A 15,563-nucleotide genomic window follows, 5' to 3' on the forward strand; every position below is an offset into this window, starting at 1 on the left:
AATGGACCTGTAGAAGCTCTCCTCCTACAGCCCATAAAATGCCTGTAAAAAATGACTCTAAACAAATTCTAGAGCAGCAGAAGCCACAAAACGACAGAGTGAAAGAGATTTCTAGTCCAAGACAGCCTGGAAGGCCAACAGGAAAGATCTATCGCACTGGACTCAGAGCGCAGCTAAGCCACAGAGCATAGCCCAATCTTGGCCGCATGGCAGGGACAGGACCAGAGCAGGCCAGCAGAAGGCAGCAGCTGTGGTTCCCAGATTCCTCAACTCACAAACGCCAAAGACAGCTTCAAAGGACAGTGAGAAAGCTCTTTCACTTGAACGAGAAAGGAGCAGAGACCTGCTCTAGCCCTGGTGCCAAGAAGCCCCAGAAAATGGCAGCATCCATTTTTGGAACCCTCTGCCTAAAGACCTTGGGGGACTTGAGTCACTCATCTGGATCTCAGCCCTGAGTGACAGTCCTGGGTGAGGAGGAACACTGGCTGGTGGAGGCTCAGGGAATTCTACTCACAGATCCTGGGCAGGAAAGCTTATGGTTGCTTCCAGACCAGAGCACACACCAGGAGAGGAGTAAAATCCTCTCCCTTGATTGTGACACCTTGGAGGAACTGAGAACAGGTCCCTAGAGTATACCCTCCTCTTGACAAAGGACTCTAAAGACAAGTAACTGGCTGGGAAAATGCCTAAAAAAGAGAAAAAAAAATAAGACTATAGAAGGTTACTTTCTTGGTGAGCAGGTATTTTTCTTCCATCCTTTTGAATGAGGAAGAACAATGCATAGCATCAAAGGAAGACATAAAATTCAAGGCTTCTGCATCCAAAACCTCCAAAATAAATGTGCAATGGTCTCAGGTCATGGAAGAGCTCATAAAGGATTTTGAAAATCAAGAGGAAAAATTGAGAAGAGAAATGAGAGTGATATAACAAAATCATGGAAAGTGAGTCAACAGTTTGCTAAAGGAGACTCAAAAAAAAAATGCTGAAGAAAATAACACCTTTAAAAGTGGACTAACTCAAATGGCAAAAAAGGCCCAAAAAGCCAATGAGAAGAATGCTTTAAAAAGCAGAATGAGCAAGATTTTCCGGTTCTGGGAGCCAAGATGGAGGAGTGATTGGTAATTGCTCCCTCCCTCGTTGACCTTGACAAGCCCAGAGAATATCTCCTGGGGGAAAACCCTGGAACACTGGGAGGAGCAGAAGGGGTAAAGTGTCTTAGCCTGTGGGGCTAGGAAGATCGCTAAGGAAGGTCCCTCTTGCTGTGGATGAAAGGGACCAGTGCAGTATCAGAGCTATCCCAGACAGCCCGACCTCAGCAAACCAGGAGAAGATCCTGAGCTCCAGGGGGAGTGAAAGCCGCAACCACCAACATCAGGACCCCAGGAGTGCCTCAGCACCCCAGGGGAATCATGAAGACACTAGCACAGACAGGATCACCAACCATGAGTTCACCTATGCTCTAGCTCAGCAGAGGAGACCTCCTGTGGCCAGACCATTCCTCTCCTACCCTTAATGAGCCACCTCCAGGGTAACTGTGGGGAAACCCAAAAAGGTCTCACCTGGCCTCTGCTTTCCAACACCAGCCAGCTCAGAACCAGGTAAGCTGCAGCATTTTAGCTTCTAGATGAAAGAACCGGAGGCCACAACACACAAAGTCTCAAGTTTTAGGCACAAGAACTGTGGGACAGAGCCCCCTGTGCCCCAGACACAGAGATCTACTTTAAAAGTCATGAAAAGGGTGATTATTATGAGAAAGAAGCAAAGCAGAAAGGAAAAGGCCATAGAATCTTTCTATGGGGACAGCTATTTCTGAATTAGCCAGTAGTAAATGGGAGTACTAGCAAAACCTACCTCAGTGTTGTTGTGAGGATCCAAGGAGATAATGTTTGTCAAGCGCCTAGCATAAATTAGGCATTATGTAAATGGAATGGGGCAAATTATCTCTCATAAAAGAGGCAAGAAAAAGCTTTTTCAAAGGAGGAGAAAAGGGAGGAGGTGAGAGGGAAGAAGTGAAGCTTATTCTCATCACATTTGGCTTAAGGAGGAATAACATGCTCACTCAATTTGGTATGAAAATCTCTTACATTACGGGAGAAGGGGACAAGTGCGGTGAGGGACATGATAGAAGGGAGGGCAAATGACAGGAAGGAATAATTAGATGTAAACACTTTTGGGGAGGGACAAGGTTAAGTGAGAGAACAGAATAAAAGGGGGACAGGGTAGGATGGAAGGAAATACAGTCAGTCTTACACAACATGACTATTATGGAAGTCTTTAGCAAATTGACACATATATAGCCTACACTGAATTGCTTGCCTTCTGAGTGGGGAGGGGTGGGGATGGAGGAAGGGAGATAAGTTGGGACTCAAAGTATTAGGAATGAATGTTGAGAAATGTTTTTGTGTACAACTGGGAAATAAGAAATACAGGTAATGGAGTATAGAAATCTATCTTGCCCTACAAGAAAAGAGAGAAGATGGGGATAAGGGAAGGGAGGGTGTGATAGAAGGGAGGGTTTATTGAAGGAAGGGGTAATCAGAATACAAGGTGTTATGGGGTGGGAGGAGAGATGGGGAGAAAATTTGGAACTCAAAATTTTGAGGAAATGAATGTTGAAAACTAAAAATAAATAAACATTTTAAAAAAAGATATTTTGAAGAAAAAAAAAGCTTTAAAATTAGACTAACCCAAATGGGAAAAAAAAGCCAATGAGGAGAAGAATGCCTTAAAAAACAGAATGTTCCAAATGCTCACTGAAGAAAATAATTCCTTAAAAATTAGAATGCAGCAAATACAAGCTAATGACTTCATGAGAAATCAAGAAATTATAAAACAAAACCAAAAGAATGAAAAAATAGAAGACAATGTGAAGTATCTCTGGAAAAAAACAACTGGCCTGGAAAATGGATGCAGCAGAGATAATTTAAAATTACTGGACACCCTGAAAGCCATAATAAAATAAAATAAAATAAAACCTACACATTATCTTTCAAGAAATTATCAAAGCAAACTGCTCTGATATTCTAGAACCAAAGGTTAAGATAGAAATGGAAAGAATTCACTGATCACCTCCTGAAAAAGACCCCAAGAGAAAAACTCCTAGGAATAATGCAGCCAAATTATAGAGATCCCAGGTCAAGGAGAAAATATTACAAGCAGCTAGATAGAAACAATTCAAGTATCATGGAAACACGGTCAAGATAACACAAGACTTAACAGCTTCTACACTAAAGAATTGGAAGGCTTGTAATGATATTTCAGAGGTCAAATGAGATAGGATTAAAACCAAAAATCACCTACCCAGCAAAACTGAGTATAACACTTAAGGGGGAAAAATGGAACTTCAATGAAATAAAGGACTTACTTCCAAGCATTCTTGAAACGACCAGAGCTGAACAGAAAAAGTGACTCTCAAATACAAGAATCAAAAGGAGCATGAAAAAGTAAACAGGAAAGAGAAACTATAAGGGACTTATTAAAATGGAACTGTTTACATTCCTACATGGAAAGATGACATTTGGAACTCATGAGATCTTTCCAGTATTAGGGTAGTTAGAATACACACACATACACACACACACACACACGTGTGTATTTATGTATATGTGTACACATATATATGAAGAGAGAGAGAACGCACAGGGTAAGCTGAATATAAAGGGATCATATCTAAAAAAGAAAATTAAGTGTTGAGATGAATGTACTAGGAGAAAGAGAAAGGGAGAGGTACAATGTAAAACATAACAGAGACAAGAAAGAGCTTTTACAATGGGGGAGAAGAAGGGGAAGATGACAGGAAGTAAGTGAGCTTTACTTTCATCAGATTTGGCTTCAGGAGGGAATATCACACACACTCAATTGGGTATGGAAGTTTATCTTACTCCACAGGAAAGCAGGAGGGAAGGGGCTAAGAGAAGAGGGATAATACAAAGGGCGGAACATTGGGGGAAGAGGTAATTGGAAGCAAACTCTTTGGTAGAAGGACAGTTCAAAGGAGAGAACAGAATTAATGGCAAGCAGGACAGGATAGAGGGAAATACAGTTAGTCTTTCACAACATGACTGTTATGGAGGTGTTTTGTATGACCACATGTATAACCTTTATCGAACTGCTTGCCTTCTCAATGATGGTGGATGGAGGAGGGAGAGAATGTGGAACTCAAAAGTTTTAAAAATAAATGTTAAAAAATTGTTTTTATAGGCAACTAGGAAATAAGATATATAGGCAATGGGGTACAAAATCTATCTACAGATTTCTATAGCTTCTACCAACCCTATAAATTACCCTACAGGAAAACAGAAGGGAAGGGAATAAGAGAGGTGGGGCGGGAGGAGGGGAATGATAGAAGGCAGGGCAGTTTGGAGGAAAGGCTAATGAGAATATAGGCTCTCCTGGGGTGAGGGAGGAGGGGGGAGGAGGGAGGAGGAGGGAGGAGGAGGGGGGAGGAGGGAGATGGAGGGAGATGGAGGGAGATGGGGAGAAAACTTGTAATTCTAAGTTTTGTGTAGGTGAATGTTGAAAAGTGAAAATAAATTTAAAAAAAAAAAAAAAAAAAGAACCAGCCTCAGATAGGAATTACAAATACGTGACAGAAAAACTTATTATGTTATCTTATATTTATGGTTTCCATTATACTATGTCATAAGTTTGCATAAAGTTACAAAACATCATGAACAGATAAATGCTGGAGCTGAAAATCCTTCTCTGAACTCTAGGATTTGAAAGGCTTTTAGCTTACAAAGCTATTTCTCAAAGTCAAGAAATCCTATCCATAAAATTAAAACAAAAGATTATTCTTCACTGTAAAATCCTAATAGGAATCACCATAAGTGAATTTTGTTATGTACTTTTACTCTGAAAGGGCTGTCAAGAGCTCCTATTATATTTGTGTCAAAGAACATTTTACCTGAAGCATCAGATGAAGATTAGTCACCTTCTGTGCAGACCAGCCAGAATTGTCATCACCAACCTCAAACCAAGGTTTCATTCGCTGAATGTATGAGCCTTCTTTAAAAAAATTCTGATTGGAATTATTATTCTTTAACAAATTTTGAAGCAGGAGGAGACAATCTTCAACCACTATACCTGAAAAGACAAACTTGCTGAAGTTAAGGCCTGAAAGAAAATTCTAAAGCACTACTGCCTGATTAAACATGAAAGTCATGTAGATATTAAGCTGCACCATCATATTGTTTGCAACAGCTTCCAAGTTTTCCCTTCCCTCTCCCTATCCATCAAACCTGTCATCATCTCTAACACAGCAACATTTCACAAAATACTCCCTACCTGCCATTTCTATATGGCTACAACGCTGACTCAGGCTCTCATTATCCCTAACCTGGATTACTGCCACAGTCTTCCATATCACAATAAATACACAATGCAGCCAGTTATCACCTAAAAGCAGGTCTGATCATGTAGCCCCCAGTAATCGAAACCCTGACTAATTCTATACTGTCTAAAGCATCAAGTCTTTGGGCAGTGTTGAAGGTATTTTATAATAGGGCTCCAACCTGCATTCCCACTCTACTAATGCTCTTTATGAACCCCTCATTCTAGCCAAAATGAACTAATCATTCTCATGACACAGCCTCCATTTGGCTACTTCCAGAACATTGTTCATGGGGTTTCCCATGTTTGGCATGTTCCAGGGCAAATTTCACCTATTCTTGCAATTTTGTCTGATCTCCTCTGGTTAGAAGTAATCTCATTTTTGAAATCAAATACCAAGCAGGTACTAGCAAGATACAATAGAATCTTTCTATTACTATTTATTAAATTCTACCAAAATAAACCTGGAATGACATAAGATCCTAAAGTTTAGCTACAAACTGCATTTGCAGCTACGGGAAAGAAGAAGCTAGCATCATATAACAAACTTAAAGGGACAAAGAAAGTGGCAAGCAAAGGGTATCCCCACTTCGGGTCTGAAATAAACTGGAATTTCTATATTATTGAGAACTAAAATGGGACAGAAAAATGTCCATCCTTTAAATGTACACAGCTCTCAAAATGGAATATTTTTTCTCAATGCTTTATCTAAGACAGCAACTGTGTTATAACTGTAAAATAATTGTGTTAGAATATTCAGTTATTCTGAATCTCTTTTCTAATGCTAAACCTATGGCCTTACCCTGTTTTGGATTATTATATTTGTTCTTCAGTTGTGTCTGACTCTTTATGACTCTATGGACCATATCATGCCAATACTGTCGATGGGGTTTTCTTGGTAAATACTGGAGTAGCTGACCATTTACTTCTCCAGCGGATTAACATTAAATCACTTGCCCATAGTCACACATCTAATAAGTGTCTGAGGCCATATTTGAACTCAGGTCTTCCTGACTCCCTGTGCTCTATCCACTGAGCTACCTAGCTGCTATTATTACACAGTACACTTTTACTTATTAACGTATCACATCCTTGCCTTTTACTTTTCTATCTTCTGTTCACCAGCCCCTAGTGAAACAGGTGGCATTTTTTCTACAATGGAGAACACTATATATTAAAAGAGAAAAAGGAGTCACAGAGCCTTATGTCTGGCACGACTTAAAAGTGCATGCATTCATCTTACATAGTTTATTATTTTTTTGCTTTTAGCATTACAAAAACTTCTTCCATTTTATACTAAATCTAAAAAGGTGATGACTTCAGATTAACTTGTTCACACCATACCTCCGTCACTGTTCCCCTCCTCTGTAATGATATCCAGTAACCTTTCAAAGGCATTTTCAAAGGCCACGATTTTCTGGATTGCGGCATTACTTCTTGTCAACGCCTGCAGTAATAAGACACCCTAGTGGGGAATAGGTGAAAAAGAATGTTTGGTGGCTTAAAATATTAATAGGACATTGGAGCCACTCAAAATTATAGTATCATACACTTTTAGAGCTAGAAGGGGTCTCAAAAATCATTTAGTCTAATGTCTTCATTTAACAGACAAGGGAATTGATGCTCAGAGACATTAGTAGACTTTTTTTAAACTTTATACAGCTATTTAGATTGTGATAAATAAAAAGTAATTTCATAAAAAGTCTCATTGTACTTGAAACTATATCTACATGTTAACAGAAAAAAGTTCACACATGAAAATTAAGGAGCTCCCCACATGGTTATTGTATGAGCAAAGTCATGAGAATGAGTGAATATTGCATATCAATGTGGAATTGTCTCCAGTGGAAGGCCCCAGGGATCTGAGTGTGGTCCTATGCACAGGTATGACATTTTTATCAGTGACTGGATACAAGCATAGATGGTAGGCTCATAAAGCATGTAGGTGAGACAAAGCTCAGGTAGATAATAAACTAGATGACAGGATTTCAAAAAGATCCTTATAGGCTAAGGCCACTGGACTGCATCTAATGACATGTAATTTATTTAGGATCCTAATAAAGGCTTATACTTATTAACTTCATAAGTAAGATGGGAGAAATGCTAGGTAGCATTTTTTCTGTAAGAGATATGAGTCAATGAGTCAAGGGACTCATGGAAGACAGGTTCATTAACACAACCTTAAACGGACTGTTCTTAGAAAATAAACAACATCTATGAATCAGAAGTGCTGAGCTCAGGACACTTGGCCCTGGTCAGCCCACAGCTGGACTACTGTCTTTACCACAGTTTAGGAAGGACATTAATAAGCTGAAACAGCTCCAGAGGGCAGTAAAGGGGCTCAAGTTCATACCCTAGCAAGGGAAGGTACTGGAATTGTATGATCTGAAGAAAAGAAATATTAGGGAGAACATGAGAACTGTCTTTGAGTATTTTAAGGGTTTTCACATAAAAGAAGCATCAGATTAAGTTCTGCTTAACCACAGGGGGCAAAGACAGGAGCAATGGCCAAAAGTTTCAAGTAATAAAATTTAAGCCTGATATAACAACTGATAATATCAAAAAGTAGCATGGGTTGCCTCAAGCATTATCAAGACGCTTTTCACTTAAAGCAAAAGCCACTGTCAAGTAAGTTGTAGGTGGACACTGAAATCCCTTAGGACAACCCTGAAAATCTCTTACAATCCCTGCCTAGTCACTCAGCTGAATCCTTTACTCTCCCTGGAACTCAGTTTTCTCATCTGTAAAATAAACAGTGAGGAGCAGATGGTCTTTTAAAATTTGCTCTCTCTACACACACACACACACACACACACACACACACACACACACACGAACATGTACATTGTCTGGCGATACCAAATGATGACAAGGAAAACCATTCAAGAACCAGCAAGTCTTATATGCAGATCTTCAAAGGTGTAATAGAAAGCAAATAATCTTTTAGGCAAATTATCCTTTGTAAGTGTTTAAAAACAGATCACTAAAATACTCAGTCTTAATAAGTAAGTTTAACCTTACATATTCCAGTGGCTTGGGCCTAGGGCATAAGAACTTTCTAAAATCAGGGCAAAACCCCTACACTGACATTACTGACCTTGGCTCACACATTTCTGTGCCTACAGGGCCTGCTTCTTTGCTTATAGAGAAAGGAATGGACACAGCATTAAGCTAGCACTATTTCTCAGAGAAGGGCTGAAGTGATATACAAAACTACATAGCAACAGATATTTTGGTTAAAATAATGATCTGTATAAAAAGGAACCAAAGAAACAATACTGTCCTATATTATCCCTTATGGAACTAAAAAAACAAAACCAGATCATCATTCTCTTCTATCGAATCCATGTAATATTACAAATCAAGTAACTGAAGTAGTTTCAGGTTTCTGTTGTGTTTTTTTTAAATGATGTCAAGAAGAAAATATTTAAAGGGAAAACAGAACAACCTTGTCTTCTGGGTCCCTGTTTACTTACATCATTACGTATAACTTCCCTGGAATCAGCAAGTAAATCCATTAATCTTGAAACACCTAGAATAAGCAAATCATGTGACATGAACATCTGCAGACCGAAAGAACACATCTTAAAAAGGGGATCAAAGTGTCAAGAGCAAACCCATATTTTTATAATCTGAAATTATGGAAGTCTTACCCATAGGACTGACAAGAATGATCTGCTGCACTTGCGGCCCCTGCTGCTTTAAAAGGGTGGTAAGAAGCTTTACCCCAGGCCAGCGAACATGGAAATCAAACTCCTACAATACAGAAGGTGAAACACTTATGTATGCTTTTAGACAAGAAAAAATGTTTCAAACTGATCACAGTCTATAAAAATATAGCACTTAAAATGTCTTTGAAGAAATTTTTAAAAACTAATTTGAGAAACAATGGAAATCAATAAAGGGACATAGAGCATTAATTGAAAATTTCACTACTTCCCTTCATATGATGCTTCAGTGTATGCGGAAAACATCTCACAAAGTCTAACATGTCAACATTTCTCCTCTCAGTGTTTTACTTCCTTTTCCAAAGTAGGTTAGAATCGCTGTTAATTTACTGAACAAACCTTTCATTTCCAGCATCCAGAGTGGAACTGTTGGACAGGAAGTTAAGAAGAGGAGCCAGAGTCTCCCACCTCCCCATTTTCCCATTTAAGCCTTCCTTTACCCAATGCTCCTTCCTGATCTCTGCCAAATTATTCCACAGAGGGAATAATGAGTGAAAAGTCAATAGTATCTTTAAGATACCAAAATTCTGGAAAGATGGCAGAATCAGGGGGAAATAAAGACACGCGAGAAAAAAAACCCAATTCAGAGAGTTCACTGATAAGAAGAGTGGGAGTAACTTTCAGGCTCTAAGCACTCTCTTCCCCATTCTACTGGCTGCTGCACTTTGGGGCACATTTTCTTTTTCATGTTCCCAAGGAGGTTCCCCAACTTTAGGGCACCCAGTGCTTCCAGCTTTCCATCCAGCTCTCCCAGCCTACCAGGCAGTCTGGTAAACCAGGTGACTGCTCTGTCTCGCTCCTGACTTCTGGAGCTAAGGCCAGGAAAGGGAAAGGAGAACCCTGCCACCTGGTCAACTTGAAGTTCAGTCAATCAGACTGCCACATCTCAAGAAGAAGGAAAAGGGGTAGCTGTGGATGAGGGTGGCACCCATGCAGGAGGGAAGACACCAAAAAGTATTATTAATTACAAACTGTAAGGAAGAGTCCCTCCCGTAAGGGACTTAAGGATCCACAGACAGGGCAGTGTGACCAAAAAGAGACTGGTAAAGGTGAACAACAGACCACCAGTGTCCCTACAAGCACTGCCCCAACTAGCCACAGACTGATGGAATATGAAAGAACAGAGAAAAGGCAGCAAGTGCTATGGAAGGTGCACTAAATGCCAGGTTTTCTGAAGGGGAGAAAATGGTAATAAGTGTATTTTCAGTAAAAACACAAAAAAAAAGTCAGCAGGTATGAGCTGGTCCATCTATTCTGGAAAACAAGTATGCTAAGATAGTGATTGAGATGTACATACTCTTTCTGAGATCCCACTGATTGTCACAAGGAAGTCAAAGGTCAAATATACAGCCAAAAGAAAAAGTTTTTTTAAGCAAGCTTTTTTTTGTAGTAGCAAAAACTCAGAAAAAAGCAGACACCCATTAATTGAGAAGTGGTTAAGCACACTGTGGTACCCAATGTAATGAAATACTATTTCCTATAAGAAACTAGGAACACAGACAACACAGAAACAAACTATTCATATGAACTGATGCAAAGAAGCAAGAAAAACTGCACAGAAGCAAACAGCAATAATCTTAGAAGGAATCAGAAGTAGGACAGCTTTGAAAGTGACACAATTTATTTTACTTAAAAGGAAATTCAAACTATTCATGATTTCATGTACAATCCTCACTGTCTACTCTACTCTGGATACAAAAATGCTAGTTTTATTCTGTATTTATTTCAGATAAAAAAATTTAATAAAGTTTAATCAATATCCAGAAAGTTATCAATCACGTTTATTTTTAACCCTTAAAAAAAGTAAATCACTCTTAAAAAAAAGAAGCCAAGAATAATAAAATGTATGACAACAAAGGAAATGGAAAGAGTAAGAATAAACTGAATGTGCTGCATGTAATTAATTCTACTAACCAGGAAGATCAGTATTTAAGATAAGTATTCCTTCCCTTTGCCAAGATGGCAAACTACATCTATGCAACACCACATGTACTCGTGGGCCTGCCTATGTGCTGGCTGGTTCTGCTGAGCTGCTTCATTCCCCACTCCAAAGGACAGCCCATTGTTTTATTGTCTGGCTTTACTGGGAAATGGAGATGATGATGGAAAAGACAGCAGAACACATTTTAAAAGAAAAATCAGGAGTGACTGGGATAAAAGTTTATTGAAGAAGCACTTAAAGAAAAGTCCCATCAGAGAAGTCCTTTAAGGACTTTCTTGCAAAAGAAAACAAATTTAAATCCCCTAGGGAAGATGAAAAAGTCACAGCAAATTCTTTTTTGTCTTCTAAAACCCTTCATTTATAGCATTCTTTTTGAGTTCCAAATTCTCTCCCTCCTTCCAGACCTTCCTTCACCCACTGAGAAGACAATGTGTTGATTACACACATGAAGTTATGGGAAACCTATTTCCATATATCAGCCATGTTGCAAAAAAATATAAACCAAAAAAAATAATGAAGTAAAAAAATTAGGATTAGATGTGTACTCAGAGTTCATCAGCACCCCCTACAGAGGGAGAGAGCATTTTTCATCACAAGTCTTTGGGAATGATCATAGATCATTGTATTGATCAGAACAGTTAAGTTTGTGAAAACCTTTGTTGATCATCATTACAACACTGCTGTTATGGTGTACAATGTTCTGGTTCTGTTCACTTCACTTTGCACCAGTTCATATGCATCTTTCCATGATTTTCTGAAACCATCCCCCCCTTGTCATTTCTTATAGCACAACAGTACTCCATCACAATCATTTATCACAATCTAAACAGGAGAGAATATACACGAGAAATGGTGATGGACAGTATCCAACATTCTGTATTCTTCTTTGTCTCTAAGTGTAGAAGCTCATGAGTTCAAAAGGTCTGTCTTCCTCTCTCCAGTTAGATGCCAAAGTTTATTCCCTATTGATTTCTTTAACTTTTAGTTAAAGAAAAACTCTGAGCTAAGTTCAAAAGTTCAATACTCTGATAAAACACTTTACCTCTAAGAGAACTGTGATCCCAGCACCACTTTCAAATCACTTTGTGCCAAGGAAGCTTGTTATCTTTCATAACTTCAGCTCCTGAAAAACTCCATGTCATCTGTGTGCTATCCTTGAAAGCAGACAAGCTGACCACGCCCCATCTTTGCCTCGCCTTGCACAATTCAATGTGGTCTAATCTCATACCCAGGCCCCAGCAAGTCTGCAATCTCTGATCCACTATCAATGGCCATGAGATACAGCTAGGTCCCATAAATCCATAAAGCATCTTTCTAAGACAAGAGAAAGGTGATCCTAATTGTGTGTGTGTGTGTGTGTGTGTGTGTGTGTGTGTGTGTTAAACCCCTTCCCTTAACACAACCAATCATGGCTCCTCACCCCATGAGGCCCATCCCCATGCCCATCAGAAATGGGATGATTTTCTCTGCTCTGTTCTTTGTTCTATGCTTAGAAAGAGAAGCTAAATCTTCAATTCTTTGTCTTTGGCTAAAATGAGCCAAGACATTAGACCTGCTTTATTAACAGGTAGTGTCCCTGCTAATTAACTATTACACAGCTCAGAGAAAATGTGTCTTTGTCTACACCTTTTGTTGAATGTCACTCATGATACAATTAAGAAATTACCAATAACCCTAGAGAGAGCAGCCTCCATTGAATGACAAAGTCAGAAGCCAGACTTCAGCATCAAGAAGTGAAAGAATGAGAAGCCAACAAGGAAGGAGAATGACAGTCAACAGGGAAGGACAGATAAGGAGAGGGCTTTCTGAAGATGGGGGATACATGGGCACATTTGTGGGCAGTAGGGGAGCAGTCTGATATGGAGAAAGCAGGGATGATGGTGAAGGTCATCTACTGGAACAGATGGTATCTAGGGCATATGAAAAAGTATTAGCAGCACCTTCGTGTAGGGCAGGGGTGAAAGAGGAGATGAGCAGGGAGGATGCCAGAGTACTCTAAGGTGAGAAGGGAGTTTCAGGGTTTGGTGAAGGAGGAGACCAAACTCTCAACACAGAGAATGTCCAGGATGAGGCCAAGGTGAAATGGGGGACTGGAGGAGGGATTACAAGATAAGCAACAGCTGCTAGGCTGAATGGGATAGTGCCTTGTTTGGGGAAGTACACTGCAAACAGAAATTTATGGATCCTATCAGTGTGGTTTTGTGACTTTGCCCAATCCTGTTCAACAAGGTAGTTGGCGTGCACACTGACCAAATCAAAAAACAAATTTACTCTTTTCAAAAAATAATGTAAAATTGAGGAATGAAATATTTGTTTTCATTTGGCTAGGAATGACAGGGACTTGAATGCATGTAGGACCAAAGAGAATATTTCTATTTGCCATTTGATTTTTTATTTTAATGCAAGAGGGACCAGAATTTATGAATACCTCTAAGAATCAACTGTGTCAACTGACAAAGTATATTTTTTTAACAATCCATAAAGCAAAGAAAATAGAGACAGTAAGATAAAAAATTTTATTTCAAAGTAAAATGATATTTTCTGCATCAATTAACATACCTGGTCCTTCTACTGTTAAAAGACAATGAATGACAGTAAGGAAGGACAACAGTGGCTAAAGAATCTTAAGATTGTTGCGTTTTTTAAATTTTGTTATTTGGGGCATAACAGGAACAAAAATTAATAGGTTAAAAAAAATCACAAATCTGATGAGCATATCTTGGGTTTTCATTTTTTTGTTTTTGTTTTTGAAGGAGTAAAAGGAACAATTGAGAGCAAAGCAGGTATAGGAAAGTAGATATGAGAAAGGAGTATTTCACAGGAAAAAATTTCTTAATTTCACATTAAAGGGCTGCCATAGTATGGAGAAACACTTCTCAGCCGTGGAGAGAAAGAAGTGAAATGGGAAATCCAGATAATGACTGGTCAGGGCTCAATACAGGGGGTGAACAAGTAACTCTCAGTTTCTCCTCTGATTCTGGGATTTTAAGAAAAGAGGACAGAACACTGATGCAAAACACAGATGGGAAACTGCCAGCAGAGGGAGTGACAGCATGACTGCTCAGACATGCGAGGGAGTGACCCAAGTCACACAGTCAAGCCTGCTAAGGGGGCTGGCCACTTCAGAAGAACAGGACTGGAGGCTGAGACGAGGTTTCTCTATCTAGAATGATCATGTCTGGGAATAAATACTACTGAAGGAGTAAGAAATAAGAGAGTAGAAGAATGGAAAGGGTTGGGGTGGCCAGGAGAAGGCAAGGATGATTAGACAGTACTCTCTCCTGCTTCAGACATTCAACAGCTGTGAGACCCTGAGCAAATCACTTAACATCCCTTTGCCTCAATTCCCTCAACTGTCAAGTGAGGATAATAAAACCTCCCTCCATGCTTGTGGTGAGGGCCAAATGAGATCATATTTGTAAAGTATTTAGCACAGGGCCTGGCACATAGGATGTGCTAGCGAAATGTCAGCTCTAGTTGTTCTTAAACAAACCCAAGAGGTACAGAATAACACAAGTAAACTCAAACAGCCTGGGAGCAGAAAAGGCAACAAGGGAGACAGGGGAGATTCAGAGTGAGATCTGTATAAGCAAAGCAAAAGTACAGAGATTAAGCACTAACCTAGAAAGGAGGTAAACATAATATTCATATATATTCCTTAAAGTAGCTGATGGAAGACACAAACTTCAACAATTCTAACTTTAAATGTCAATGGATTAAATTTCCCAATAAAAGACAAAGAACAGAAGAATGGACAAAAAAACCAAAATATTACAATTTGCTGTTATCAAGAAACACATTTAAAATATTCAGAAATCAAAGGACAGACCCTGATTGCACTTCAAGTGCTCTAAAAAAGCACTCATGAAGACAAGAAGATCATCATGATGGGACCATCTAGTCCAACCCTCTTGTTTTTATAGATGAGAAACTGAGGTTCAAGGAAGGTAAAATGTTTGACCACGACCACCCAGGGAGTGCCGGAAGCATGGCTGGCAATAAGGGTCTCAAATAATGCAATAATAAAAACAGACAAGCAGAAGAACTATTTTGCGCTTAGTGGCATCACAGATGATGAAAAAATGTTAAAAGTGTTATGTATCAAATGAGATTGCTCATAAATTCACAAAGTCAAGGTATCAAATAAGGTGCTCTACTCACCTCCAAGAGGGATAAAAGAAGTGTGACATTCTCTTGCTGTTTAATGAAAATTTCTGTAAACTGGCCTCCCAAATCATCACTCTGTTTTGAAGAATTGTCTTCTGTAACATTCAAACATGAAATACTTCAGTATGGTGCTCAGTGAAGTTTCCTTTTATTTCAGCAATTAAAATAATACATTTGATATTATGAAAGTACAATTCTATCAATAGGGGTCTAGTCTTTCAATAGTAGTACTTCCATAAGCATCAATAACCTTTTTTAATTAAAGGTTCAGATTTAATTTTCATTCAATATTCAATCTTCAGAGTCTCCTTAAATCAGCATTTCTCCCTCCTAAGAAAACATGTAGGTTCACACCCTGTGACCCAGGGACTCTAGTACTACTAAGCATATGCCCC

The 15,563-nt window shown here is 39.1% G+C and overlaps 1 protein-coding gene across 2 annotated transcripts in view; it reads right to left on the reverse strand.

Annotated features, from left to right (window-relative positions):
• The window catches only part of USO1 (USO1 vesicle transport factor), an 82,036-nt gene that overhangs the window by 28,383 nt on the left and 38,090 nt on the right, over window positions 1–15,563 (reverse strand). For both annotated transcript variants that reach the window (XM_072624130.1, XM_072624129.1), the window contains exons 5-9: window positions 15,163–15,263; window positions 8,985–9,087; window positions 8,808–8,863; window positions 6,676–6,796; window positions 4,907–5,085 (exon numbers count right to left, since the gene is read on the reverse strand). In XM_072624130.1, coding sequence (XP_072480231.1) covers window positions 4,907–5,085; window positions 6,676–6,796; window positions 8,808–8,863; window positions 8,985–9,087; window positions 15,163–15,263 — 560 coding nt within the window. The remainder of the gene's footprint in view (window positions 1–4,906; window positions 5,086–6,675; window positions 6,797–8,807; window positions 8,864–8,984; window positions 9,088–15,162; window positions 15,264–15,563) is intronic.

This window comes from Notamacropus eugenii, chromosome 7, assembly GCF_028372415.1.
Source record: "Notamacropus eugenii isolate mMacEug1 chromosome 7, mMacEug1.pri_v2, whole genome shotgun sequence".
Taxonomy (NCBI): Eukaryota; Metazoa; Chordata; class Mammalia; order Diprotodontia; family Macropodidae; genus Notamacropus; species Notamacropus eugenii.